Raw genomic sequence first — 25,811 nt, 5'->3', positions numbered from 1 at the left:
CTTGTTTTATTTAATCTCCATAACTCCATGAAGTAGATACTATTCCCATTTCACAGATGACATAACTGAGGCTCAGGTCTATTGCCCAAGGTGGACTTGGTTACAAACTGCAAGATTGTAAGACAGGTCATCTCTCTCCTTTGTTGAGATGATCAAGGGATACAATATACATAAACCCCTTAGCACAGTCTCTGCTCAATGAATAGTGTTATTGCTATTACTAATGTTATTACTGCAGGAATTGGATTGCCCCAGGATCCATCTCCCCACCCCCTTACATTTTCTAACACAGAGTCATTCTATCTGGGCCATCCACGAGGACCATGGGAAGCATCGCGCTCTGAGGTGGAGGCACCAGCCCTGCAGACGGTGCTGCAGATGAGCAGGAACGAACACAGGATGCTGAGGGGGAGGACCTTCTGCTGCCGTTGAGTGGCACACTGGCCCCCAGAGAGCGCACACACACACAAGGTGTAATAAATGCGTGTCTACCTGCTTTCCTTTCAATATGTTTGAAAAGATGTTTGAAACTTGATTATACTATTTATAATTGGCATACTACCTTGACTTGTGCCAGTGCTACATTGTAAAACAGAGTTGTACTTTATGATATTTAACAATGCTTGACACTTTGAAGTGCCACTTTTGAGGAATGAATATGGTATAACATACTTGAGTATGTGTGATACCAACCTTTTTAAAATAAAATATAAATTATAAATATATAGGAAATATATACATATATATAATTAGGGATCACAGGATTACGGAGGTTGAGAAGTCCCACGATCTGCCTTCTGTAAGCTGAGACCCAGGAAAGCTGGTGGTGTAGCTCCAGTCTGAGTCTGGAGGCCAGAGAACCACAGGACGATTGTCCCAGTCTGAGGGCAAAAGACCAATTTCCCAGTTCAAGCAGAGAGAGGGAGCAAATTCTCCCAGTCCCCTGCTTTTTGCTCTATTCAGGCCCTCTATGGATTGGATGAGGCCCACCCACATTGGGGTGCTTTACTCAGTCTACCAGCTCAGATACTAATCTCTTCCGGAAACACCTTCACAGACACAGAAGTAATGTTTAACCAGATATCTGGTCATCTGGTGGCCTAGTCAAGTTGATACATAAAATTAACCATCACAATGCCCCAGTCTGGTGAATCAAAAACCCACAGTAAACATAAGCTGGGGCCACATGGGAGGGGAAACTATCACCAACACTGCCTTAATAATGGGCATTGTCTCAGTTATAGCTGGATGTTCATATTCTTAAACACACTAACTTAAACTCCAAGACCCTTCAGGGTGTAAGGAGTTCACAGTTCTTTTGGGGACAGTTAGGTTCAATAGCACTTACATATTGCAAATGACTACAGAATGTTCCAGGTAAAGGAGACATTGGTTTCTGCAGTTTCTTCCCCTCTGAGCACTAGCAAATTATGTTACTAATTTCAGAAGAGTGATTGCAAATGAAAAACATAACATTTTCATAATAAGTTCAATATGTGGTAAAAATACTACGAATGGACCATAGAAAGGAATAGGTATTGAAATGGGAGTTATTATTTTTCTCTGTCAAATACTTGCAAAACTATAGACTTAAGAAAATTCATAAAGAGTTCTAAAATGCATATCCCATTCAGCCATAGAAAAAAATTGGGGTATAAGCAAGACATTTAAAATACAGAAGATGAGAAAACAAGTGAGAATTCCTTTTTTAAAAAAAATCTAAATTTTGTGTGACTTTCCTGGCAGTCCAGTGGTTAGGACTTCGCCTTCCAATGCAGGGGGTGCAGGTTCGATTCCTGGTCAGGGAGCTAAGATCCCACGTGCCTCGTGGCCAAAAAACCAAAACAAAACAAAGCAAAAAAAACCAAAACTGAAACAGAAGCAATATTGTAACAAATTCAATAAAGACTTTTAAAAAAATGGTCCACATCAAAAAAAAATCTTTAAAAAGAATCTAAATGTTGTGCATTTTATAACGATGCTAAATAATTGTGATAAATGAGACAGACAGAAATAATTCTTACTTCTTGCAAGAAATAACCTTAGAAGCAATGGTGTCAATGGTTGAATATAAAGAGATAAGGATGGTTGAGAAAAGAGGTAACACTATTAACAAAAAGTTCATTTTGAGTAAGGACTGCATGCACTAAAACTTTTCAAAAAACAGAACAGAGTGTCTTCTGTGCCTTTCAAACATATTCCAGTAAACCATGGGAAGAAAGAAGGATCTGTGATGGGGTGATGGGTTGATGAAAGAAGAAAAGGGAAGCAATTCTGGGACATTTCTAAGGTAGGTAATTTTTTAAAGTATTTAGCAAATTATCAATGATCCTGGTGCCTCCTGTTTTAAAGTTATTCATACATAGGAACAGAGAAGAGCTGATCCTTGAATGCTACAGAGAAAGATGTCCTGAAATTTTTCAGATCCATAAATAATGGGGTGGATTAAAAATAGGTCATCCAAATCAATCTAATCGCCTTCTATTTTTAATGTAAGTTCTTTTCATTGATTTTTTAAATGGATAGCCCATTAAAACACATTAATCATGACCCTAAGAGTGTATTTGTATTGCAAAAAGCCTAAGGTGAAGAGTAAAAAGCAATTTCCCACCACATGAAACTGAGGCCGGAACAGCACAAAAGAGGGCTGGAGCCCTACTTTTCCCAGGAAAATCATTTCTGGGTAAAAGCTGGGACATGAAGTATCATCGTGATAAGACGTTGTCCAACTGTATAAGAGCAGTTTTAGAAGGTTTGGAGCCATGTGTGTCTTCTTTGGATAAATTGTCTCTAATTTTGTAGACCCAAGGTGAAAATACATGATTAGTTCTGCTGGGATTTTTATTACATGAGTAATGCGCGCTCATAAATGCAGAATACATGTTCATTCTAGAAAATGCAGCTAAGGAAAACAAATATTTAAAATAATCCACAATATCATCATCCAGAGATAACACTGGAAACATTCTGATATATACACACTCAAATTTTTAAAGTATACAATGTATATATTTTAAATGCAGGTATATAATACATGTTTGTAAACTTTTGTACTAAAAGATCATATACATTTTAGATGACAATAAATATGTGTGTGTGTGTGTGTGTGTGTGTATCACCATTTACTCAAAACTATCCTTCTAGTATTGGACTTTATAAAAAATGCTTCCCTAAAAATTCTGCAGCTAAATAACATGCCACCAAATTGACTTTAGGAGAAATTGTACAAATTAACGTTCTCCCAAAATATGAGAAAATATTCACTTCATATTCTCATCAATATTTTTTCTACCAATTTTTTTTATTGTTCTTTATCTTTACTAATTTGACAGTTTAAAATAGTGATTCAAAGCTTTAAATTTGGTTTTGGAGGCAGGACATTTTATATGTTTATGGGCCTTTTGTACTCCATCTTTTGTTGATTGCCATTTATGAACTTTGTCCTTTTCTCTTTCAGGGTTTTCATGTTCCTCTTTATATTTTATTATTATTAACACTTCGTAATATATAATAGAGCTACTTTTCCCATTTTGTTGTTTGGCTATTAAATTTTTCTTAGGTATTTTTTTCATGAAGAAAATTTTCATTTCTATGTATTAACATTCTTTTAAAATATATTTTTCTTTATATCTTTTGCCTTTGTGTCATTCTTGGAATTTATTGATTGTGACACAGCAAACAGTCTCTAAAATGGCCATTCTTTTTGCCATTTTTTGCCATTTACCCCCAAAACGTGCAAGAGTTAAGATCATAATGAGACTTTAATATAGGAATAAAAATTTCTTGCAGAGTTTGAGACTTCAGTTTAGCCAAATACACACAAAGAAGATGGGTCAGTACAGTTGGTCCACAGTATGGGCTCATGAATGGTGTCTTGGGTTCCCTGGCCAAGCAGGTTAAGAAGGGGCTGTACGATCAACGACCCAATAATTGTTTGCCCTAAAATATAGACTGAGCAAAAGGACCTTCCTTCATAAGTTGGCAAGATGATGAGTGACATCATGAAGGTTTTGTAGGCACCCAAGTCTAGATTTGACTAATTGCCTTTTCACAAATTGGTCACTGGTCTAATGGACCGCCAATCACTTGTCTTCAAGGCTGGATTGAATTGGAGCAGAGAATAATCAGCTTATACAACCATATGTTTCTTGTGGAACACACGATAATCCAGGACAAAAAAAGACAACTGAAATAAGACTTCATACTTATAAATACACACACACATAAACACACACACAGAGGCAAAGCAAGCAGCTGGAAAATAAGCAAATATTTTCCAATGTTTCATCTCCAAACCAAAAGGTCTAAGGATCTTATACAAAGACCTAGATTTAGTTACTTTAAACAAAGACCTATTGGTTACAAATCCTAGGATAACAAAATAAATTCAGGAATGAGAGCTCAGTGAGACTAGTTAGAACTCAGATCACCACTGAGGCAGACCTACCTGGCAGCAGAGGAGAAGGACAGATGGAGTTTGGGAACAAGGGACCCAGTGAGTGCCCCTGTTCGTCTGAGGATGCTCTAGAATTCTTCCAAGTAGGGGCCACCCTACTCGAAACCACCTCAGAAGAAACTCCAGAGCTGTCACAGAATAAGACCACCTCAATAGCTGAACCAAGCTGAGTGCGCTGCTGTCAGCCCTGTATTGGATCAGCCATACGAGAGCAGTTTTAGAATGTTTGGAGCCACATGTGTCTTACTTGGATAAATAATTTTGTAGAGTCAAGGTAAAAGCATAAGATTAGTTCTGCTGCGTTTTTTATCATGTGCGTAATGCACACTTGCAATTGCAGAAACAACGTTCAATCTAGAAAATGCAGCTAAGGAAAACTAGTATTAAAAATAATTCGTAATACCATCATCCAGAGGTAACACAAGAAACATTTTGATATATACGTGCTCGAATTTTTAAAACATATAATGTATATATATTTTTTGAAGTGCAAAATTATCTTTTTAAAAAATATTTTGAACTTTCAGTGTTCACATTTATTTCTTTTTTATTATTATTTATTTTAGATTCTTTTCTGTTATAGGTTATTACAAAATATTGAGTATAGTTCCCCATGCTATACAGTAGGTCCTTGTTGGTTATCTATTGTATATATAGTAGTGTGTATATGTTGATCCCAAACCCCTGATGTATATTTTTTTAATGCAGGTATGCAATACCTATGTTTGCAACCTCTAAAAGGTAAAATTTTAGGTGCCAATAAAGACAGTTCTTCAAAATTGTTAAATGGAGCACAGATACATATCTATCACCATCACTCAACCATCCTTCTGGTATTGGACTTTACAGTAAGTCCCCTACGTACAAACGAGTTCCGTTCCGAGACCTGTTCGTAAGTCCAATTTGTTCGTAAGTCCAACGAAGTTAGCCTGGGTACCCAACTAACACAATCAGCTATATAGTACTGTACCATAATAGGTTTATAATACTTTTCACACAAATAATACATAAAAAACAAACACAAAAAATAAAGAAAACATTTTTAATCTTACAGTACAGTATCTTGAAAAGTACAGTAGTACAGTACAACAGCTGGCATCCAGGGGCTGGCATCGAGTGAACAGGCAAGAAGAGTTACTGACTGGAGGAGGGAGAGGAGGTGGGAGATGGTAGAGCTGAAGGGTCATCAGCAATAGGAGACAGAGAGCAAGCTGCAATTTCACTCACACCTGACGTTGATAGCACACGTCTTGTTCCTTGCTGGATTCAATTCCATCTACCCTCTTGAAAAAATGATCCAGTGACGTCTGGGTAGTAGCTCTTTTTTCTCGTCATAGATGACACGGTAGCACTGGATTACATTCTGAACGGCTGCTGCAACCTTCGTGTACTGTTCTACGTTCAGGTCCTGTGCCTCAAAAACTAACGGTGCCTCCTCAAATAAAGAAAATCCCCCTGCTATTTCCTGCATCGTGAATCTCTTTTGTTCTTCAGTTACTTCTTCTTCCTCTTGTCTCTATTTATCCCTTCTCTGGGCCTCCAATTCCTTCAGGTCTTCATTAGTAAGCTCTTCGTGTTGCACAGCAACAGTACTGTACAGTAAAGTACACAAAAGCACAACCACGAGTGGAGGATGCACGCATGTAACAATGTATGCCAGACACGTGAACTAAGTTACGTGATTGAACATGTGAACGTACTTTCGCATCTTTGAAAGTTCGAAACTTGAAGGTTCGTTATGGAGATGAGTTACTGTATAAACAGTGCTTCACTAAAGATCCTACAGCTAAATCCTTGCCAACAACCTTAACTACTTAGGATAGATCTCAAAAAGAAGGCTCATTAAATCAAAGAATAAACACATTTTGTGAGCTTTGACTGACATCTTTTGGAAAGTCAATTTGTTGTTGGCTATTTACACCCTCTTCACTTCCAACAGCCCTGAAACAACAGAAGAAAGTAAACCCTTTTCTTGGCAGCCAAACATATCGCCTTGATGGTTGTGGTTGATAATTCATCCGGAACGACGTTTTCACTGTTACACAGCAGTTTCTGTGTCCACAAAGGGACCAGCCAAAAGCTGTGCTTCTCCAACCACAGAAATATCACTGGTGGTGACATTTCCACACCTTTCCAACATGAAATTATGCACACAGAAACTCTGTGCAGAATAAATCTCCACTTATTATATAAAATTTTATAAAATTGAGGCACATTTTATGAGAACTGACATAAAATCATTCAAATGAGAATTATCTCCTATGTATACCTGTAATTTGAACAGCGCTTTGAGGGGTGAAAATTCTGGCTAGGCCAGCAGGGGGCGCTGTGCAAGCGCAGCCAGAGGCGGAGATGCTGCTGCCCAGCTGAGCATCACCCTCTTCCTTGCCGCCTACAAAAACCTCGAGAGACTCAGAGGTGCAGCACCTAGCTACTTCCGCTGCCCGGGAAGGAGCTGATTTGTGATCCTTCCCCGTTACTGGGCGATGGGGGTGGTGGGGGAGGAGTCTGCATAGCTGGTCTGGTTCCTGAGGCCACAGGTTTAGGTTACTAGGGTGGGGTGCGGGGTGGAAGTGGTGTTCCGTAGGGATGGTGTCAAATTAGGAGCATCGTTCCGGGTTCCTTCTTCCTGAGCTGGGCCACTACTTTGGACCATGGCATGGGGAAAGCTGGTCAGAAAGGACTGGGAGACCAGCGGGCCAATGCACAGGCTTCAACTGTTTCAGAGGGGAGTGGCCAAAGTGGGTATGTTAATTCAAAAAGACACACGCACCCCAATGTTCATTGCAGCACTATTTACAATAGCCAGGTCATGGAAGCAACCTAAATGCCCATCGACAGACGAATGGATAAAGAAGATGTGGTACATATATACAATGGAATACTACTCAGCCATAAAAAGGAACGAAATTGAGTCATTTGTAGAGACGTGGATGGATCTAGAGGCTGTCATACAGAGTGAAGTAAGTCAGAAAGAGAAAAACAGATATCGTATATTAACACATGTATGTGGAATCTAGAAAAATGGTACAGATGAACCGGTTTGCAGGGCAGAAATAGAGACACAGATGTAGAGAACAAGCGTATGGACACCAAGGGGGGAAAGTGGTGGGTGGGGGGGTGGTGGTGTGATGAACTGGGAGATTGGGATTGACATGTATACACTGATGTGCACAAAATAGATAATTAATAAGAATCTGCTGTATAAAAAAATAAATAAAAGAAAATTTAAAAAGTGGGTATGTTTCTGGACCTTCAGTTAAGGACGTGAACTTGAGAAATCGTTTCCATGAAGCTGTCCATGAGCCCCTGGGGTAGAACAGATCCTCGGAGAGTCAGTGAAGTGAGGGAAGGATGCCCTGAAACCTGGGAGTGGTGCCCTAGGAGTGGGGACCAAGCCCTAGGAGAGGTCAATTTGGACGCCCCAAGTCTCTAAATGAGATGAGTTAAATGTTCAAAACTAACGTATGTGGAAACACTGAGTCTAGGGAACAGCACGCTAAATTTATGAGCGCCCCCAAGGGAGGAGGAGACAGAAAACTGAGCCTATTTGTGAAAATTGGGAACGTTACAAATGGGATGTGTAGATTCAGTGGCCACTTGCAGCAAGGTCCTTTGTTACAGGTGGGATTCTCCAGGGAGCAGACAGGGGGACGGAGTTACCATGCAGGATGTTTATTATCAGGGAATACCCTTCAGATTGGCGGCTGTGAAAGGAAGGGAAAGACTGGGTGCCCACCAGATTGTCCTTCATTGGCTGAAATGGCCAGGGCTTCAGGTTCCCAACTGGATCTGTCGTTGGATTTGGGCCGCCCTGGGGTTGCAGGATCGTGGGTGAGGAGCTCTCTACAACTGAGGCAATCCCTGAAGAGGCCGACAGCAGAAGGCGCCCAGGAGAAGCCCTCCTGGCAGCTGCGGCCTGAGGGTGGCCTGGGAATTAGGCAGCATCTCTGTGTCCATCACAATATATTTCCTACATGAGCCCCGATGTTCTAACACCCCCCTTCTCCCCTAATTTCCGCTGGATCGCATGATAGGATTGGGGTGCGGGCTGAGAGGAGGTGAAGAGCCCCATCTAAGGGTCCTAATCATGCTCAAAGTTATACTCACTTTTTATCACACATTGTGGTAACCGCACAAGCACATAAATACGGCTCAGTGATGTTGCTGAATTATCCATTCTCTAGAGAAAATATTACAAAATTAATATCAATGGAGCCGAGTATGCAATAAAAATTATGTACGAAAAAGGTGTGCCCAGGAGGTTAATAAAAATACCGTATTATATTTTCCTGGATTCAGTGACGTTTATCGTATTCCTCCTTTCTAAATGCATGTTCACTTTCCCGCCTCCTTTTGTATTCGTAATTCCGTGATGTCTTTCTCGGCTCTCCGCTCTCGTAACTGCGCGGAGACCAGAGGCGGCCTGGGCGAGGAAGCCGGCCCGGGGCAGGGCTCAGGGCGACATTCAGGTGAGGGGCTGCTCCCCACCGGCGGCGAGTCCCAGCGCAAGTCACCTGGAAATCTCCGGTGCACGACAGGGGAAACCATACTCGTGTGGTCCTGTTGATTAACAAGCACAGGACGCGCACAGGGAAGGTCACGCCATCCACCTCCCAGCGCTAGGCGGCGGATCCCCGCCTCCCCTTTCCGCTGCTTGTGCGCGCCCCGGGCAGGGCGGGGCCGGAAACTCAGGCACGGATTGGCCGGGAGAAAGCTGCGACAAAGTGTTTGAAAGGCCCAATCAGCGCCCGGCGTTTCCGAGACAGCCAATGGAAAACCGGAGGGGCGGGCCGGAAGGGCGGGAGTCGCTATTTGAACCGCGACGCGGGTAGCGGTTCCCTGTTCGGTTTCCCGCTGGAGTAGGCATTTGGCTGTCCGAGCGCCATGGAGGGCGAGGTCCTGGGAGAGGAGGCGCTGCTGCGGAAGCTCAGGGACAGCCGCCGCCGCTTCCAGAGGCGCATGCAGCAGCTGATAGAGAAGGTGCGGCTCCCCCCGCTGGAGGGGAGGGGGAGCGTGACGGAAGGGGAAGGAGTAGGTGCGGGAGGAGGAGGCAGGGTTGGGGACTGGGGGGCAGAGACGGGGGTTCGGGACCCCCGAGACTTGCAGCCTCGCGCTGGCGCCTTCTCAGCCCGGGTCAGGGGTTCCTCTCGGCCCTCCGATCTGACGGGATGCCCCTTCCTCTCCCGCAGTACAACCAGCCCTTCGAGGACGCCCCGGTGGTGCAGATGTCCACGCTGACCTACGACACGCCCCAGGGTACGAGTCAGCCCCCCTTTTTGAATATTTACGGTTAAGAGTGTAACTAGAATAGTGTCCTACTAGAGTTTGAAATGCTGTCCCTGCTCTCTTGAAAATAAACCTTGTTCACCTAGTAGGTACTAAACCGTCACTAGTTCCCTTGAACCTATAAATTACTTAAATTACTTATTTCCAACAGAATTACTTTTTAAGACAGAATTCTGATGACACATAGATGCGTCCTCATTAAAAATGTCCCCTCCTGGGTTGGCATCCCCGCTGGCTGTTTAATAGCCATGTCAGCTTGGGCCCATTGCTTTAGCCAGGCTGTGACTCAGTTTCTTCACCTGTAAAATGGAAAGATGATGACAATAATATTTACTTGGCGTGGAGATTGTGACAGTTACAGAAGATGAAGCTCTTGGAACAGTGTCTGGCACTAGTAAACACTCGTATTGACTGTTATTTGACCTGTTTGATTTGAGGTTCTGAGTACTTTGGAATTTGACCTGAATCTAAGGAGAAGGACCCATTCTGTTTAATGGTTGATGCTGCAAACTGACTTAAATCTCATGGATTCTCTTTGGTAAATAGCTGGAGAAAGTTTGCACTGGGTGAGGTCAGTGCCTGCCATTCAGCCTCATTCCAACTCAGTATTACCTACTAATAAAAGTGAATCTCAGACCCAGTTCTGCTGTGCACCAGACAGACAGGTACAAAACAGTTCGTAATTAAATGAAATCCTAGCTCTGCTTTTTCAGCTGGCCTAGCTAGCCATACCCTGGGTGAAAAGTTTATTCAGGCAGAAGCTAAGGTATTCCAGTAGTAGGTTTCTGTTACTCTGGCCTCTGTCAGGTGGTGAAAAGTCTAACCCGAATGCAGGACTCAGGAGTGTGTAGAAATCATTCCTAAGGGTGCTGTCAACGGGCTTCACAGTGTTCTCATGGCCTGTTCATGCAAGGATGGGCAGTATCTGGAATGTTCTGGTCAATTCGCATATCTTGAACACCACTAATTTCACCAGTGAAAACTCATTTTCAGACTACCGTTTGATGAGAACAGTAGTCAAGCATCAAACACTTTGGCATGTGGAAGACCTCCTGGAGAGCTTGTTGAAACAGATTCCTGGGGCCACTGACAGCAATGCTGGATGTGGATTCAGTGGGTCTGTGTTCTAACAAATTTCTAGCTGATGGGAGTGCAGCTCCCTAGACCTGTAGCTTCCCCTGGAGAGGTACTCAGTTAGGGAGTGGCCTTTTTGATTAAATGCTAGCTGACCACTCTTACAGGGTGAATTCCTGCAATTTAAGGCAAAACCATAGGGGGTAGATTGGAACTAACAACCACAGTGATTATGGTGAAGACAGCAGGTGAGTAATAGTCATTCACATGTTGACAGCTAAGCATATGCCTATGCTTCTAAGAGTCTCAGGTTTCTCAACACCGTGCGAGGTGGGCACTGTTAGAATCATCAGTGTTTCATAGCAGAGGATACAGCAGAGAGAAGTTAAGGAACTTGCCTGTGTCACTTAGCCAAAGTGGCAAAGCTTTGGTTTGACTCCAAGCGCCTCTGTTCAAGCGTCGCTCTGTTCTGGAAAGGCCACACGGCTCAGTGGTCAGGACCCCAGAGAGTCACTCCCCTGGGTTCACAGCCTGGCCTCACCACATGGGCGAGTGGTCTGGGCTAGTTATTTCACCTTCTCCTTGCCTCTGTCTCCATCTGTACAGTGAACTTGGTGAGTATCTCTCCGAAAGGAATTAAGAGTACCATACGAGTTATATGTCAGTGAGTTGTAAATGAGGTGTATGTGGAAAGGGTTTAGACTGGAGCCTGGAAGAGTAAGCACCGTGTAATTATTGCTGCTGTTACCATCATCAACAACCATCTCAAGCCTCGCAACCCAATGATCCCTTCTTTATTGATTTGAATTTACCTGGGAACCAACGGAGGTTTAGGGAGAGATTGAGTATCTTGCCCAGATTCTGCTAGCTAGTAAGTGCAGGACTCCAAAACTCAGTGTTTACCCCCTGTGCCGAGGGCTTGCTCTGTAACGTGTACATTGTCCTGAGAAAGCACTTGCACGGTACATGGGGTAGAGGGGTTGCCCTTGAAAATTGATCTCTCTCTCTGTAGTATATGGATTACTCTCAGTATATGTATTTTGAGGATAGTACTTGGCATACATATGTTCGTTGTTTCCATTTAATTTGTGGCTTAATGCTGGATTCAATGAGCTGCTTGCTGCCTACTAGGTAGGAGAGATTTTCGTTAATGACAGATTTTTGTCTAGTGTTGATTTTTGAAAAACCTTCAACCTCACGAAGATGAGGAACAACAGAATATCAGGAATATGACTTGGTTATGTCTTGGTTATATTAGATCTTTCTGTTGCCTGTCACTTTGGTTTTCTTTGAATTCAGATTGAACAGAAACTCAGTGTTCATGATTACTTAAGTAGTCATTTTTATTTCTTTTCTTAAGGATTGCGAATTTGGGGAGGAAGATTAATAAAGGAAAGAAATACAGGACAAATCCAGGTATTCAATGTCAAATTTTATTGCCAACATGCCTTGCCGTGGAGGAAGGTTGATGTGAATAAAGGTGGAGATGAGCTGGAACTGCACCCAGGGGCCACTGCAGGGTGTCGTTCCACAGTTTTCTCACCCTCACTGCCCTATTTTCTTGTGTGTAAGGATTTACTGAGACGCATGTCTTCTGTTGCTTGTCAAGTGCAGGTAGGAGCTTGTGATGCTTACGCCCCTTGCATCCCCCGGTGTTTCCCCTGCCATGGACCAAGGGGCTCTGACAACTGGAGCCCACCTGTAAGGTGGAGCCAGCTGGATAGACCTCCCCCATCCCCAGCTTCAGCCACAGCTACCAGCTTGCTTTGCCGGGTCCTTACAGGAAAGACCAAATCCAGGTCCTTCCGGGAAGGAAAAAGGCATCTTTCCCTCTTCTGAAAGGAGCAAGAGATTAGGGAGAGGGTGCCCTGTGCTGTTCACTACCTTTTAAAACCCAGGTGTGTTTTTCCCGAGTTTATCCATGGACACAGCAGCTATGTGATCTGTTACCTTCATGGGAGGGGCCTTCCTACTGTGAGACCCAGGGAGTCTTGTTTTTTTGTGGCAGTGACTTTTGTAAGGATGTCTGGTATCCTCTTAATCACCACTTCTCACCGTGTGATGCTTCCTCGTGGCCAGTTGGGGAGCCGGTGCCCAAGAATGAAAACATCAGCATTAGGGTTACATAGCAATTAACAGCAAATCTGAAATCAAATTTCCTCCTGATTGGTTATTTTTAACACATAATACATTTAGTCATAGAAATGTTAGAAATACATATAACTACTGAAAATTAACCTGACTCGTATATGCAGAGATAAGAGATAGTCACTAATAATAATAATATTTTAGTATACTGTGATTCCTGTGTATGTATTTATAAATACACATTTCTTTATCCCCTTTTTTCTTTTAAATACACTTTTTTTTACCCTCTTTTTTCCACTTAATACATATTGTGAAAACTCCTCTTTGTCATCTGTTGTGTAATTCAATCTCCTTTTTAAAAAAACCCTGCTCTCTTATTGATAGTCATTTAGCTATTTTCACTTTCCCTTATTATAAGTCAGGATCAGCACTCTTTTCCTGCAAAAGTCTAGATCAGGGGTCCCCAACCCCTGGGCCATGGACCGGTAGAGGTCCATGGCCTGTTAGGAACTGGGCCACACAGCAGGAGGTGAGCGGCGGGCGAGCAAGCGAAGCTTCATCTGTATTTACAGCCGCTCCCCATCGCTCGCATTACCACCTGAGCTCTGCCTTCTGTCAGATCAACGGCGGCATTAGATTCTCATAGGAGCGCAAACCCTACTGTGAACTGCACATGCAAGGGATCTAGGTTTTGCACTCCTCATGAGAATCTAATGCCTGATGATCTGAGGTAGAGCTGAGGCAGTGATGCTAGCGCTGAGGAGCGGCTGCAAATCCAGATTATCATTAGCAGAGAGGTTTGACGGCACAGGGACCATAATAAATCAGTTGCTTGCAGACTCATATCAAAACCCTATCAGTGAGTGACAAGTGACAATTAAGCTGCATCTTATGGAGTAGACTGGACATAAGCAACACACTTCAAGTGTCACTGTCTCCCATCACCCCTAGATGGGACCATCTAGTAGCAGGAAAACAAGCTCAGGGCTCCCACTGATTCTGCATTATGGTGAGTTGTATAATTATTTCATCGTATATTGCAATGTAATAATAGAAATAAAGTGCATCATAAATGTAATGGACTTAAATCATCCCCAAACCATCCCCCCACCCCCACCCCCCAACCCTCCCGCCCCGGTCCATGGAAAAATTGTCTTCCTCGAAACTGGTCCCTGGTGCCAAAAAGGTTGGGGACCGCTGGTCTAGATGATAAATATTTTAGGCTTTGCTGCCCATGTGGTCTCTGCTGCAGCCACTCAGCTCTGCATTGTAAGGGGAAAGCAGCTAAGGACAATAGGTGAACAGACAGGTACAGCTATGTTCCAATAAAACTTTATTTATAAGACCCCTGTTATATACAGAGAACCGATCTTATCTCTTCCCAGTGCTGTCACCCCTGTTCAGTAAGTGCCAAGAAGTGGGATCATTATGTCAAAGGTTATGCATTCTTTAAATTATACATAATAATGGTACCCACTGATCAGCCAGTGCTTGAATGGTCTTGGTGGCAAAGTGTTCTCATCTGGACATTTATTTAATGTTTTTACTTAAAATTAGGAGGAGCCCTCCCTGGAATCTATGGAATTTTAAGCCCCTTTCCTGGGATTAGAAAACTGGGCGTGGTCTGTGATGACAACTCAGAGGTCTACAGCCTCACTCAAGTCACCACCCGCTGCCTGCCCTGGGGCTGTGGAGGCAGTAGGCCCCGTGGGCTGTGCGTTGACCCAAGGGTTTGTCCTGTCACTTGGCCCTGGGTTCTGTTTCCGACCCCAGAGCTGCCTGTAGTTAGACGCTGGTGCCGATTGGCTGCTTCCCCATGATTCTCAGGCCAAGTTCTGTGACGCCTCCAGACACAAAACAGCCCCGGACACTCTGCCGCATCCCAGCTCACCCAAGGCAAAGGTGGTGACCTCCCCCAGGCAGGATTCACAGACACCTAGGAGATGATGCCTGGGCGCTGCCCCGAAAGGGACAGGCCTCACCACGTTCTCACTCCTGTTCTTGCAAGGCTGGGGTGGTCCTAAAAATATTTTAGCCAATCTGGCATCTTGAATTCTCCAGTTTCCCTAATGAGAGCCCATCCATGGCATTCGTTATGGTTGTTAGAGAGGCCAGTTGTGCAGATGAGGCTCTAGAGAGGGAAGCACGGCCTCCTCGGGGGCGGCCCACTGACCGCCCCGCAGGCTGAGTCCTGGTCAGGACAGCTGACCGCCCCGTGGCCAGAGCTCACCTTGAAAGTGGCTCCCCATGCCAGGGTCCCACCACATGCTGAGGCTTTTAAAGGAATTGTAGGTCTCATGACATGGAGATAAACTCACTGTTAAGATAAAAAAGTCACAGAAAGTCCCCCAGGGACCTCTTGAATTTCCGGATTCTACCTGAGGATCTGGTGCCAGTTGTGTTCTGTTTCATTTTGGCCTTGGCCCTGTGCTCGCCTCCAGGCCAGGGCGTTCTGGGCCTGTCCACTCTTGCCCCTGTTTTCCGCTTTCCCTGCTCCATCACTTACCATCCAAGTGGTTTCTGAGGCAGCAGCCCTTCGCACGGCCAGAGGAAGAAAGCTCTGTTCTTTTTCCAAGGGAAAGCTTGTCTATCTGCTAGGAGTTTTGAGGCCTTTTGTACCGTAATATTCTAGAAGAGAAGCCCCAGGAAACTTCCTGTTCTCTCATACGCTAAAGGAAGAGGAAGGATCGTGGGTGTGTTACTTGACAGTGGCTTTGAAATGTGTTATGACCGAATCAAGCATGTCTTATCGACTTCAAGGGCTCCCCGGTGAAGACGGACGACAGGACAGATGGACCTATGCGAGTCCCAGCTGGAGGTCACGAGCTTCCCTTGCCCTGCACACAAGTTGAGGGTGAGTGTCCTGACACTAGAAAGCCAGGTCCGGAGGGACGTGGGTTTTTTGTCAGAACATTTCAAGTCTAGATCCCTCACTCTGACTTTTTCCAAGGTGTATTTTAAAAACTAAAACATTTGAAAGTGCCCTGTTACTTCTTTCTAAGCTCTTCGAAGGAGCTGTCTCGCTCACAGTTACATTGTGGTACTTGACACATAAACGGTTCTCAAATATTCTAGAATAATAAATGCACAGCCCTCACCCCCATCCACCCATTTTGTTTTGTTTTGACCTTTTGCCAAAAAAAAAAAAAAAAAAAGATTAATCTCAAGAATTTATTAACAGTAAGACTTTGATGTGCCCTTGCAGGCTGGTGTCATGGACCACTAACTCCTACGCGCCCTGCAGGCATCCTTTCTCCTGCTTCCTATTCCCGTGGGGCCTCCTTTCCCTTCCTCAGGCTAGCCGTGCTGCTGAGCCCAGTCTGTTTTCTCAGAAATCTACCCATCATCTTTCTTTCTTTCTTTCTGTCCCAGCCTCTCCCTCTACCCTGGGTACATCCCATCAGATCTCACCTTGAACACACAGAACAGAATTCATATCTCCCGTCTCGGGCCCCTCTCTACCTGCCTCCCCGTGTTCACCTTCCCTCCACAACCCAGTCTGTAACAGTGGCCCATTTCACCGCCTCTGGTGTTCTTGCCCCCGTGCACACCTCAGCTGGTCCCCTTCTGGCTTCTGGCTCCGTCTCAAAAGCACACCTTGTGGTGAGGCTCCCGGCGGCCCCGTGGCTGAATCCGGTTGGCATTCTTTGATTTTTATCCTGTTGCCCTCTCAGTAGCATTCGAAGCTTCTGGAAAGTCTGGCCGTGGCCTCAGTGCCCCTGAGCCCCCCGGGCTTTCTCCCTCCTCTCAGCCCCTCTATCGTCCCACCTCCCACCTTCACTGGTGCCCTTTCCCGAGAGTTGGGCATCTTTGTCCCTCACTCCAGTGGAATCCCCTGCCCAGACCCCCTCTGGGTGTGTTTATTGCCAGCGGCCTCTCTCCTTGAACTCTTTTTCTGCACTCTGCATATCTCAGCTCAAAAAGCCAACCCAACAGACCTGTCCTCAGGACAAGGCCACCACCGTCTTCCCTGTAGAATGAGCCAGAAACCCAGCATCCTCTTGGCCTCAGCCCCTCCCTCTTCCTCATATCTGAGACAGCGCTGTCCCGTGCCTTTGCCTCCACCATCTCTCTTGCCCCTCTGCCCCATGCCCCACGGTGCCAGCTCCTGTCTCCACCTGGCCTCCACCCCGCTGACACCTTTGAACATGCGAATCTGGTCACATGGCTTCTCTGTTCAAAGCACTGCAATGGATGGCCATTCCTCTGAGAATGAAAAGAATTCAGACCATGCCTGACCTGCCCACTGTCTTTTCGCTGCCCCCTGGAAGCCCCCTGGTCCCCAGATCGGAGCAGACTCCCACTTTTACCTGTGTTCTCCACACCTGGCTTTTCCCCTTGTGGCAGCTAAACAGCTGAGTAATTACAGACTTTGTTCTTGAACACCCATGTCCTGTGGGACTGGCCTTTCTGCAGCCTTTGTCCGCCCTGCCCAGGCCCTTGCCCGCACTGGGCAGTCAGAGATATGGGTTGAGTCCTAAAGGGGAAACCGGTGGTCTTTCAGATCAGAACTAGAAAGAACTTGATGGAGATGTTTACTCATGGGTGTTATTTGTCTACCGGTATCAATCCAAATTTTAACTCCATAAAGCCTTGGGTCTGTGAATTTCCTGCACTGCTTGAAATCAGTAGAAATAGTTCTTCTTGAGCTGAACTGTCCGGTGTGGTAACCACTAGTCACCTGTGACTATTCAAATTCATTGAAAATTAAGTGAAGTTTAAAATTCAGTTCCCTAGCCTCCCTACCCACATTCCACGTGTTCAACAGCCACGTGTGGCTAGTGGCTGACATCCTGGACAGCAGCTGGGGGACCTTCCGCCATCACAGAAGGTTCTACTGGCCAGTGCTGGCCTAGAGGGACTCAGCTTCCAGGATCAGAGGCCATGGAAAGAGCCAGAGGTGATACAAAAGTTGCTTTCCCGTGTCTCCCCGACTCTGGGCGTGTTCCTGTTCTGATGGTTTCTCTGCAGGGCGACAGATGGCCATGTCCCTATTAAAGGGGGCCACTTGAAGCGATAGGAGTTTTCACTGTAAGGTATACTCAAGCAATGCAAAAACTATCCTCGAGAGAAAAATGCAAGCTTTCTTTAGAAATTCTGATGGAAATTTCCTTTGCTTTTAGATTCAATAAGCAGTGATACTGATACAACTTTATTCCAGGAAGATGTGGTCGCTGGTAACTTAATGGTAAGACCTGTCTTTTGTAATGAAGGGACAGAGTTGAGGCTTGGGGACAAGTGCACATTCTCATGGCCTGCATCTTCCTGTAAGTCCCCTTCTGAGGCTCGCTCTTTGCTGACATCACCCCTCAAGTCTCTGTCCCCACGTTCAGATCCCCTAAGGCAGCAAGTCACCCCTTCTCGGTTCAGCACGTACTGCCCCAGTTCAAGCCTGATTTACTGAACTTACGTAAATGTTGGGTGATGTTCCCTCTGCAAATAGAACGATCCCGTCTGTGGTTCACAGCGTGCCCTGGGCCTTGACCGACCTCTCAGTGTAGAAAGTTGGGTTCTGAGTCGGTCTTTCCCCATAGAGACGGTGTCATAAGGGAGGTGCTCTGGGGAGCGTTTCCAGGTCAGCCCTCGGGATGGACGAGAACACACAGGACAGAATCCCCCCGAGCCTCTGACCTGACCCCTGGGTCAGATGCCAGAATAGCTGGCATGTGGTTTTCCTCTGAAAGCACTACTTTTGTACAGAGGTTTGCCCACACACCCGTGTGTGACTCGTAGTGTCTACCTAGAATTAGGTAGTGGCCCTGGGGGAGGAAAGGGGTGCGTTGTGAGGTATTGTGTCGGGGTGGCAGTGAAGGGGAGCAGGCGGCCCTGACAGTAAAGGGCCAAGGTGTCGGCCGTTCCCCGGTGTGTTCCTGTGACCCCCCCAGTCTGCAGCCCCAGGCCCTGACTAAGCCCCACCGGGGTGCGCAGTGGAGGCTGAGGCCCCCTATTTCCAATGTATGGCAGCTGAGGGATAGGAGAGGCGAGGGTTCCTGCCCCCTGAGTTGGACACTGAACTTCTTTTCTTATAAACATACCAATTGGGGTCAATTCCAGTAGTTGTGTCCTAAACTCGCCTAAGAATATTGTTTCTTTTTTTCTCTTGTTCTAGTGATATTGTCATAAACTTCTCCAAACTGGTATGTTTTGTCTTTCTATTTTCTTTCGGATTGTTACCATTGGGTCAGTTCCCTAAAGTCGGATTCCAGGGTCAGGTGGGTTTTCAGAGGGGGCTGGACCACTTTGTGCTGCTAACAGCAGGAGGTGAAGAAGTGACTTGGAGGAACTTTGTTTAAAGACGTGTACACTAACGAGCTTGCCAGTGTGTCCCAGGATCCCAGAGCTCGGCCGTACCCAGCAGCTCTTACGAATACTGACTTCTCTTTGGTGTCAGCCTGCAGTGCCCTGGAGCCCAGTGAAAAATGAGCTAAGGAGGAAGTACTTGACACAAGTGGATATCCTGCTGCAGGATGAAGGGTGTTTGGAGGTAATGTTTCCTAGGGTGTGTCTTCATATAAGTAAACCATGAACTAGAGGCACACTGAGGTGTCATCTTGTCTTGTTCACTCGCCACAGAGCCTGCAAAGAGCCTTTCAATGGTTGTTTCCACACCGTTGCGCTCACAGGCTCCCCGGTTCCCGCTCTTCCTGAGTAAACACTCTGGGACCCTCGGGCAGCGCGATCGGCTGCCCGCTGTGCTCTGGGCAGCTCACGGGATCTAGTAGGGCCCCCACCCTCAGGCAGAGGGCTTTTAAGCCGCAGAATTAGGGAAGCTGTAGCGCCCACCTCCCTCCTTCCCTGCCGTGACCGGGGCTGCCACGGGCCGCAGGGCGCCTGTTCTGCCTGCTTCGGCCGTGATGTTGGCAAGATCGGGGGCTGCAGTGGACCCCGTGGGAGGTGGGCAGCTCACCAGCCCCTCTCCCAGGCCTGGTGCCCTCCACCTTCCACGGCAGCCAGTTTCCTGGAGCTTTGCCTGAAGGAGAGCAAAAGGCTAACGGTGGAGTTCACGCAAGGATGCCAACTCTTTAGTTTTCCAAGTTCTGTCAGTCTCCTCTCCTAAAACAAAGGACATTTTAATACCAAATAACTAGGAAGTATGGGTTCTAGAATAAATAATTAATCTCAGAGGCAGCCAACTTAACAGGAGCGTGGATATTTTCTTGTGCTGCTGCTGACAGCGAGAAGCCTGTATCTGAATGAGTGGATGTACGGGAAATGCCTTTTTCCTTTGTCTGGAAGCAGCAAGCGTGGCCTTTTGGTCGCCCTGCCGGTCAGGGAAGGAGGCCAGGGCCGGGACCGGCTCCGTTGTCCCAGCGACGGGTTCTCCTTCCCTCCATCTACCTGGACCAGCTGTCCTTGCTGTCAGAGGATAACGGTGGAGGAGGAAAAGCCGCCAGGCCTCCCGAGAGAGATTCTGGCAGACATGGGGCGGTGGTGGCCCTTGGGGGGCAGGGGGCGGTACCTGGAGGCCACGGGGGCAGAGCTCCTGGATCTTGCTAAGGCAGCTCTTCCCACCACTGCTGGAGGCCCAGCCGGCTGCCGTCCGTCATCATGGTCGCATGTGTCACCACTGCAGCCGCAAATGGAGGCACCGTCTGTGGTTGGGAGAGCAGTTGGGGCGGGAAGCCCGAGCCGACACCTGACAACTCCTCTGTTAAAGTCATCTGCTTTGATTTCAGTGTGCCAGTTACGGAGAGGGAAAGGACACCCGTGTGACCCTGGTCCCTTCATTGGCCTCGCCCGCCAGGCCTGCCGTAGGTGAGTGTGACGTAGAAACTTTGCACGGACCATTCACTTGTGGTAGAGCCACGGCACCCTGAGCTGGGCATGTTTCATCACCATGAACTGTGAGAGACACGTGCACGTCATAGGTAAATTATTACATGGTAAGAAACAGTGCTCTTTCCTTCCGGGACTTGCGTGCTAATTGCTAATTAGCTCTTTATCCCAACTTAGCATTTTGAAAATTTTTGAATCTCCAGAAATGTAGGACTCATACAATAAACATCCTTTACCTACATTTAGCAATTCACATTTTGTCACGTTTGCTCTATGACTCCCGACATACACGCACGTACACGTGTGTATATGTATTTGCATTCATGTATATACCATCCCTAAATGCTTCATTGTCTCCGAAGAACAGGCTGAGTCCCCTCAGAACCACATTAAACTTGGCACACGTTGAAATGTCACAGTGACACAATACGGTTTTACCCAGTCGTGCCATCGTTGTCCTTTGCAGCCTTTTTTGTTTGTTTAACCAGCTCAGGACCCACTGGGGCACCACCTGTCGTGCTGACTGTCTCCTTCAGTCCAGAAGGGCCCCTCGGCCTTGCCGTTGTCACCATCATCATCTTTGCCATCACTGACTTTCTTAAATAGTCCTGGCCTCCAGAAGATTTGCAGCTGACTGTCTCCTTCAGTCCAGAAGGGCCCCTCGGCCTTGCCGTTGTCACCATCATCATCTTTGCCATCACTGACTTTCTTAAATAGTCCTGGCCTCCAGAAGATTTGCAGAATGTCCTTCAATTTGGACTTATATGTGGTTAAGTTTATGTTAAACATTTTTGGCAAAAATACTACACAGGTGACTTTTTTGTCCTCTCAGGACGTCCTGTCAGCCTGTCCCATTGTTGGTGACTTGAGTCTGGTCGCACAGTTAAGGCAGGCCCCACCAGATTTCTCACTGCAGAAGTGCCTTTTATCCTTGGAGTCATCTGTGGATGACCCCTTGAGGTTGCCTGGTAGCCTTTTCCCCAGAACCCTCGCACCCCATGGTTTTTAGCATCTCGCCATGACGGTTGCCTGAGCTGGGGCCGAACACAGGCCTTTTCTGGTTCTGCCATTACCCCTGCCTGCACTCGTTGGCATTCTTGTATAAAGAAGGCTGAGCTATCTCCCTTCCATTTCTTTTTTCCCTTCCTTTATCCTCCCCAACATGCTTTTTCTTTATTTAACTTTTTCAGTAAGAACTCATGGATTTTTTTTTTTTTTAATTCACATAAGAATCTGTTGTCAGTTTTCGTCACCCGTTAAGCCTGGAGGAGCCCCTTCCGTGCTGGCTTCTGCGTCCTCCAACCTGTCTCCGTGGGGGTTTGAGCTCTTCATCCCCCACCCTGATTCCAGAGTGTTCCCCCAGCCCCCGCTGGCTCCTCCTTAACAACGAGGCTCATTTGGCCGGTCGTGCAGCACAAAGTAGCCTCAGAATCACAGCACCTGGTGCCACTCTGCTCAGTAATGTGTTGAGGAAGGTTCCAGATCTCCAAGCAGCATTGTCACCCTCAGATAACATCCCGCTGAGGCAGCGCGTTCAGAGTTATTTGGATTCTATTTTCTCTTTCGGTTGTTGTCAGTCTGACATACAGTTCGGGTCATTTTCCCTGTCTGTATTCAGTTTTAGAGTTATCCCCGTCTTTGTTGGTTTAATTTTATTTTTCTAATATGGAAAACATTTAACATGATGCAAAAGTCAAAGCTGTGTGAAGAGGTGTGTTCAGGAGTCTTCTCCCTTCCCCACCCAGCCCTGTAGGCAAACAGGGTCATTATTTTCTGGTTTCTAATTAATCTTTGACGAGGCAACCAATTTCCAAACCATCACACAGGGAAGGAAGGCTCCTTTTAGGAAGGTCTGGAGAGTAAATTGTTTTGATAGCTAGAAAGAAATCTCTGAGAAGGGTCTATTCCAAAATATTTGTGAATTTTTCTTTTGCTTCTGTTTTTTGTATTGCTTAAAAAGAAATCACAATGTTATGTTATACTCCTGAAACTAACATAATGTTATATGTCAGTTATATCTCAATTAAAAATAATAATTAAAAAAAAAAAAAAACCCATGCTGGTCCCCATCCAGCCTTCAGTTCCCTGATCTCTGCGTGTGGTCGGTTTTAAATGGTTAACGTGGCTTTGCCTTGTGTGTGTGTTTCTCCAGGATGCTACGGTGGCGTCTCTGAAGAGAGCCCCGATGGCCCATTTCAGCCAACGTCATTGCCCAGAGAGGGCGATGCTTCGCCCTCTTGCTCAGCAGACCTGGCCCTGGTGCCGAGGGGTGATGGCATCTCCTTACAGGGAGGGACCGGTGGCAGCAGCTCCTCAAGCAGCCGATGCTCTGAGGCCGAGGACATCTGCAACGCGACACTCAGCGATCTGTACGCGGGCATGCTGCACTCCATGAGCTGCCTGCTGGGTGTGAGGCCCTCCTGCGTCATCTCCACCAAGACATTCATCCGCCAGAACTGGAGCTCCAAGCGGAGGCACAGGTGTAAGAGCAGAATGAACAGAACAAGCTGCAGAGGAGGCGGGCGCTCTCGGAGGAGCCCCCAGGAGAGACGTCCACCCAGCTCCGAACCCGCGAAGGACGTGGCAGTGTTAAGAGATCGCAAGAACTTACTCGATGTTTCTGGCCATAAGATGGGTTTAAAATTGGGAAGGGCTTTTCTGGAAGTAAACAAACCCCAGATCCACGCCTTCGCTTCACATTGGAAGGAGCTACCGAGAACGCCTCAGAAGCATCATTCTTCATTGACTTACTTAGACTCCAATACAGTGTATCATCTTGATCAGGAAAATAGATTCATGACATTAAAGTGGTTGATTTCTCCTGTAAAAATAGGTTCTAGACCCAGAGTACCGCCGGGCGAGGGAGGGAATCGTTATAGGGAGATCGAAATCAGATTTGACAAGCTTCATCAGGAATATTGCTCGAATCTTAGGAAGCAGCCCTGCCTGACTTACCTTTCCGGCTCCTCAGCTGTGGATGTGTACAGAGGTGGTCCAGCAAGCCCTGGTAGCCCCCAGGGCGTAGAAGCCCACAGGCCGAGTAGCCCTCTCCGCAGAGCAAAAGCTAAGAGGTTGAGTGAGGCTTTTGAAAGCCTGGGCGAAAGATCTATCAGAGAAGGTAGCTGCCCACCAAAGAGTGACTCCTTCCCCTCACTTTCAAAGACCAACTCCACACACAGCCCGGGCCGCTCGGAGCAGACCTCTGACCTTGCTTGTCAAGGAGATGATCTGGGAGGATTTAGGAAGTCAGTATCGCTCAACAAAGCCATTTCAGTACCCAGGGTACAACCTCCAGGCTGTGCCAGGGATCGTTACGATGACATTAAAGAAAAATTTGACAAGCTTCATCAAAAGTATTGCCAAAAATCGCTTCAGCAGACGCAGGCGCCTTCGTGTACCAGAGCATCTCCAGATAAAGCAAGTGTGGGAGTTCGGTATCAAAAAGAAGACTTCTTAGGAAAATTCGATCCAGACTCTGGCTCCCAGGGCCCCGCAAAGTTGTCATCATCACCCCAGCAGAGCATTAAAAGTCCCCTCGGCTCAAACACAATTGGGGCCCCTCCATCTACAGGTTTTGCTCTCCATGCCGGCTGGGGCCATCAAGTCCCCACAAAACGACGCCGATTATCAGACCCTCAGGTGTGCAGACAGTGGGCTGGACCCTGGGATTTCTCACCTGTGGGCAGAGCCATCCCGAGGCCCGGGGAAGAGGCTGGCTCTTTACAGCACACCTGGGAAGAGAAGAAGGTGCGTTTCTGTTTGTCGAATGTGGGTGTTTTGCAACAGGATTCTTAGGTGTTATTTTTCCGAACTTTATCCCAAATTTTTTTCCTTCCTCTAAAATCAGCATTTTTACACATTTTCTATTGGAATGCATTTAGGGGATGTTTCTAAAAAGCTTCCCTTAAGACACTCTATCCCATCCTTGTCAAACTGTCACTTCCAGCCTCTTCACCTCACACTCAAAACATAGCTGTTGCAGGCAAAACTGATCTAGAATTGACAACTCTGACCCCTTCTGGATCCCTCCTGGGGACAGAGCAGGAGTCAGCCCTTGGAGAACCCCCAGCAGCATCCCACACATGTGAGGGGCCGGACCACACGCTCCTGCTCGGCCCACGGTCTCCTGTCCTCCCCACTGAAGCCCACCTGCTCCCCAAGCTTGGCCACGGTTTAGCTTGTGCAGGTGCCTTAAGCTGAAGCTTTACCCTGCATGCACCATTGTATCTTCTCCAGAGACAAGCCGCCGTGAGTGGTTAAATTTTCTCACGTGGGCGCCAGCTTTCCCAGCCTGAATTTCAGCGTGTCACATGCGGGGATTTGGACGATGTATCCCGAGTCCGTGTCACTTGTCCACTGGCTGATGGGATCTGACTGAGTTTGGTTTGGCCGGCTCCTTCTGGAACTACAATATAAACATACTTAACCATTTTTCTGTATTTTCTTTTCTTTCTCTACTTAACGTTATAAATTTCTTGAGGAAAGGGACCAAATCTTCGTGAGCTGTGAACACAAGGAATTTTAAGGGCTAACCTCTGAGTGCCCTCTGTGCTCCAGGCCATGTTAACCCTTTTTCACACCTTCCTTCCTTAATCCCCATGTGAACCCTTTGATTAGATACGTTCTGTCCAATAGGCAGTGCTAGCTCTTCTTCTTGTAAATAAGGAAATGTAGTCTTAACTGCTGAATCCACATGGGCAGTGCATGGCTGGACCAGGATTCGAAAGCCTGTGACCTTAACCACCAGTTTGCACTGCCTGCCTGAGGGGTTACCGTTACTTTTTTTTTTCTTTACGTTCCTTAGGGTATTTATTAAGCAGCATAGCATTCTCTATAATGACTCAAATATTTATATATATTCATTGGAGTTGAATACAACAGTTAAGCTTTTGGGGGCAGGCAATGGGAATTCTAGTGGAATTATACTGAAATCTATTTTTTTTTTTTTTTTTTTAGAGGAAAGAACAACACATCTTTCAGGATGGAAGAGAAAAGTGATTTCGTGTTAGAAAACCTCAAAGCTGAAAATCTATCGCCAAGTTATTCTGAAGTATTCCCTCTTTCCTCTCTTTGATTTTTGTGTATCTTTTTAAATTCTCAAGAATATGTGACAACTTGCTTTGCTTAT

The 25,811-nt window shown here is 46.2% G+C and overlaps 1 protein-coding gene across 1 annotated transcript; it reads left to right on the top strand.

Annotated features, from left to right (window-relative positions):
* The first annotated feature begins 9,323 nt into the window (after positions 1–9,323).
* HJURP (Holliday junction recognition protein) lies at positions 9,324–25,811 on the top strand. Its single transcript, XM_061206062.1, has 9 exons — positions 9,324–9,439; positions 9,649–9,715; positions 12,180–12,235; positions 15,668–15,761; positions 18,031–18,095; positions 19,299–19,391; positions 20,584–20,662; positions 22,836–24,430; positions 25,640–25,811. The coding sequence occupies exons 1-9, from the start codon at positions 9,344–9,346 to the stop codon at positions 25,679–25,681; spliced, it is 2,187 nt and encodes a 728-aa protein (XP_061062045.1). The 5' UTR covers positions 9,324–9,343; the 3' UTR covers positions 25,682–25,811.

This window comes from Eubalaena glacialis, chromosome 1 (genome assembly GCF_028564815.1).
Source record: "Eubalaena glacialis isolate mEubGla1 chromosome 1, mEubGla1.1.hap2.+ XY, whole genome shotgun sequence".
Taxonomy (NCBI): domain Eukaryota; kingdom Metazoa; phylum Chordata; class Mammalia; order Artiodactyla; family Balaenidae; genus Eubalaena; species Eubalaena glacialis.
This window is presented reverse-complemented; position numbering and strand designations above follow the sequence as displayed.

Excerpts from the sequence above, each read along its gene's own strand:
- HJURP (XM_061206062.1), top strand. The coding sequence starts at position 9,344 with ATGGAGGGCGAGGTCCTGGGAGAGGAGGCGCTGCTGCGGAAGCTCAGG. Across the intron at positions 12,236-15,667 it reads GAAATACAGGACAAATCCAG|GGCTCCCCGGTGAAGACGGA; the intron begins GTATTCAATGTC and ends ATCGACTTCAAG. Across the intron at positions 15,762-18,030 it reads GCCCTGCACACAAGTTGAGG|ATTCAATAAGCAGTGATACT; the intron begins GTGAGTGTCCTG and ends CTTTGCTTTTAG.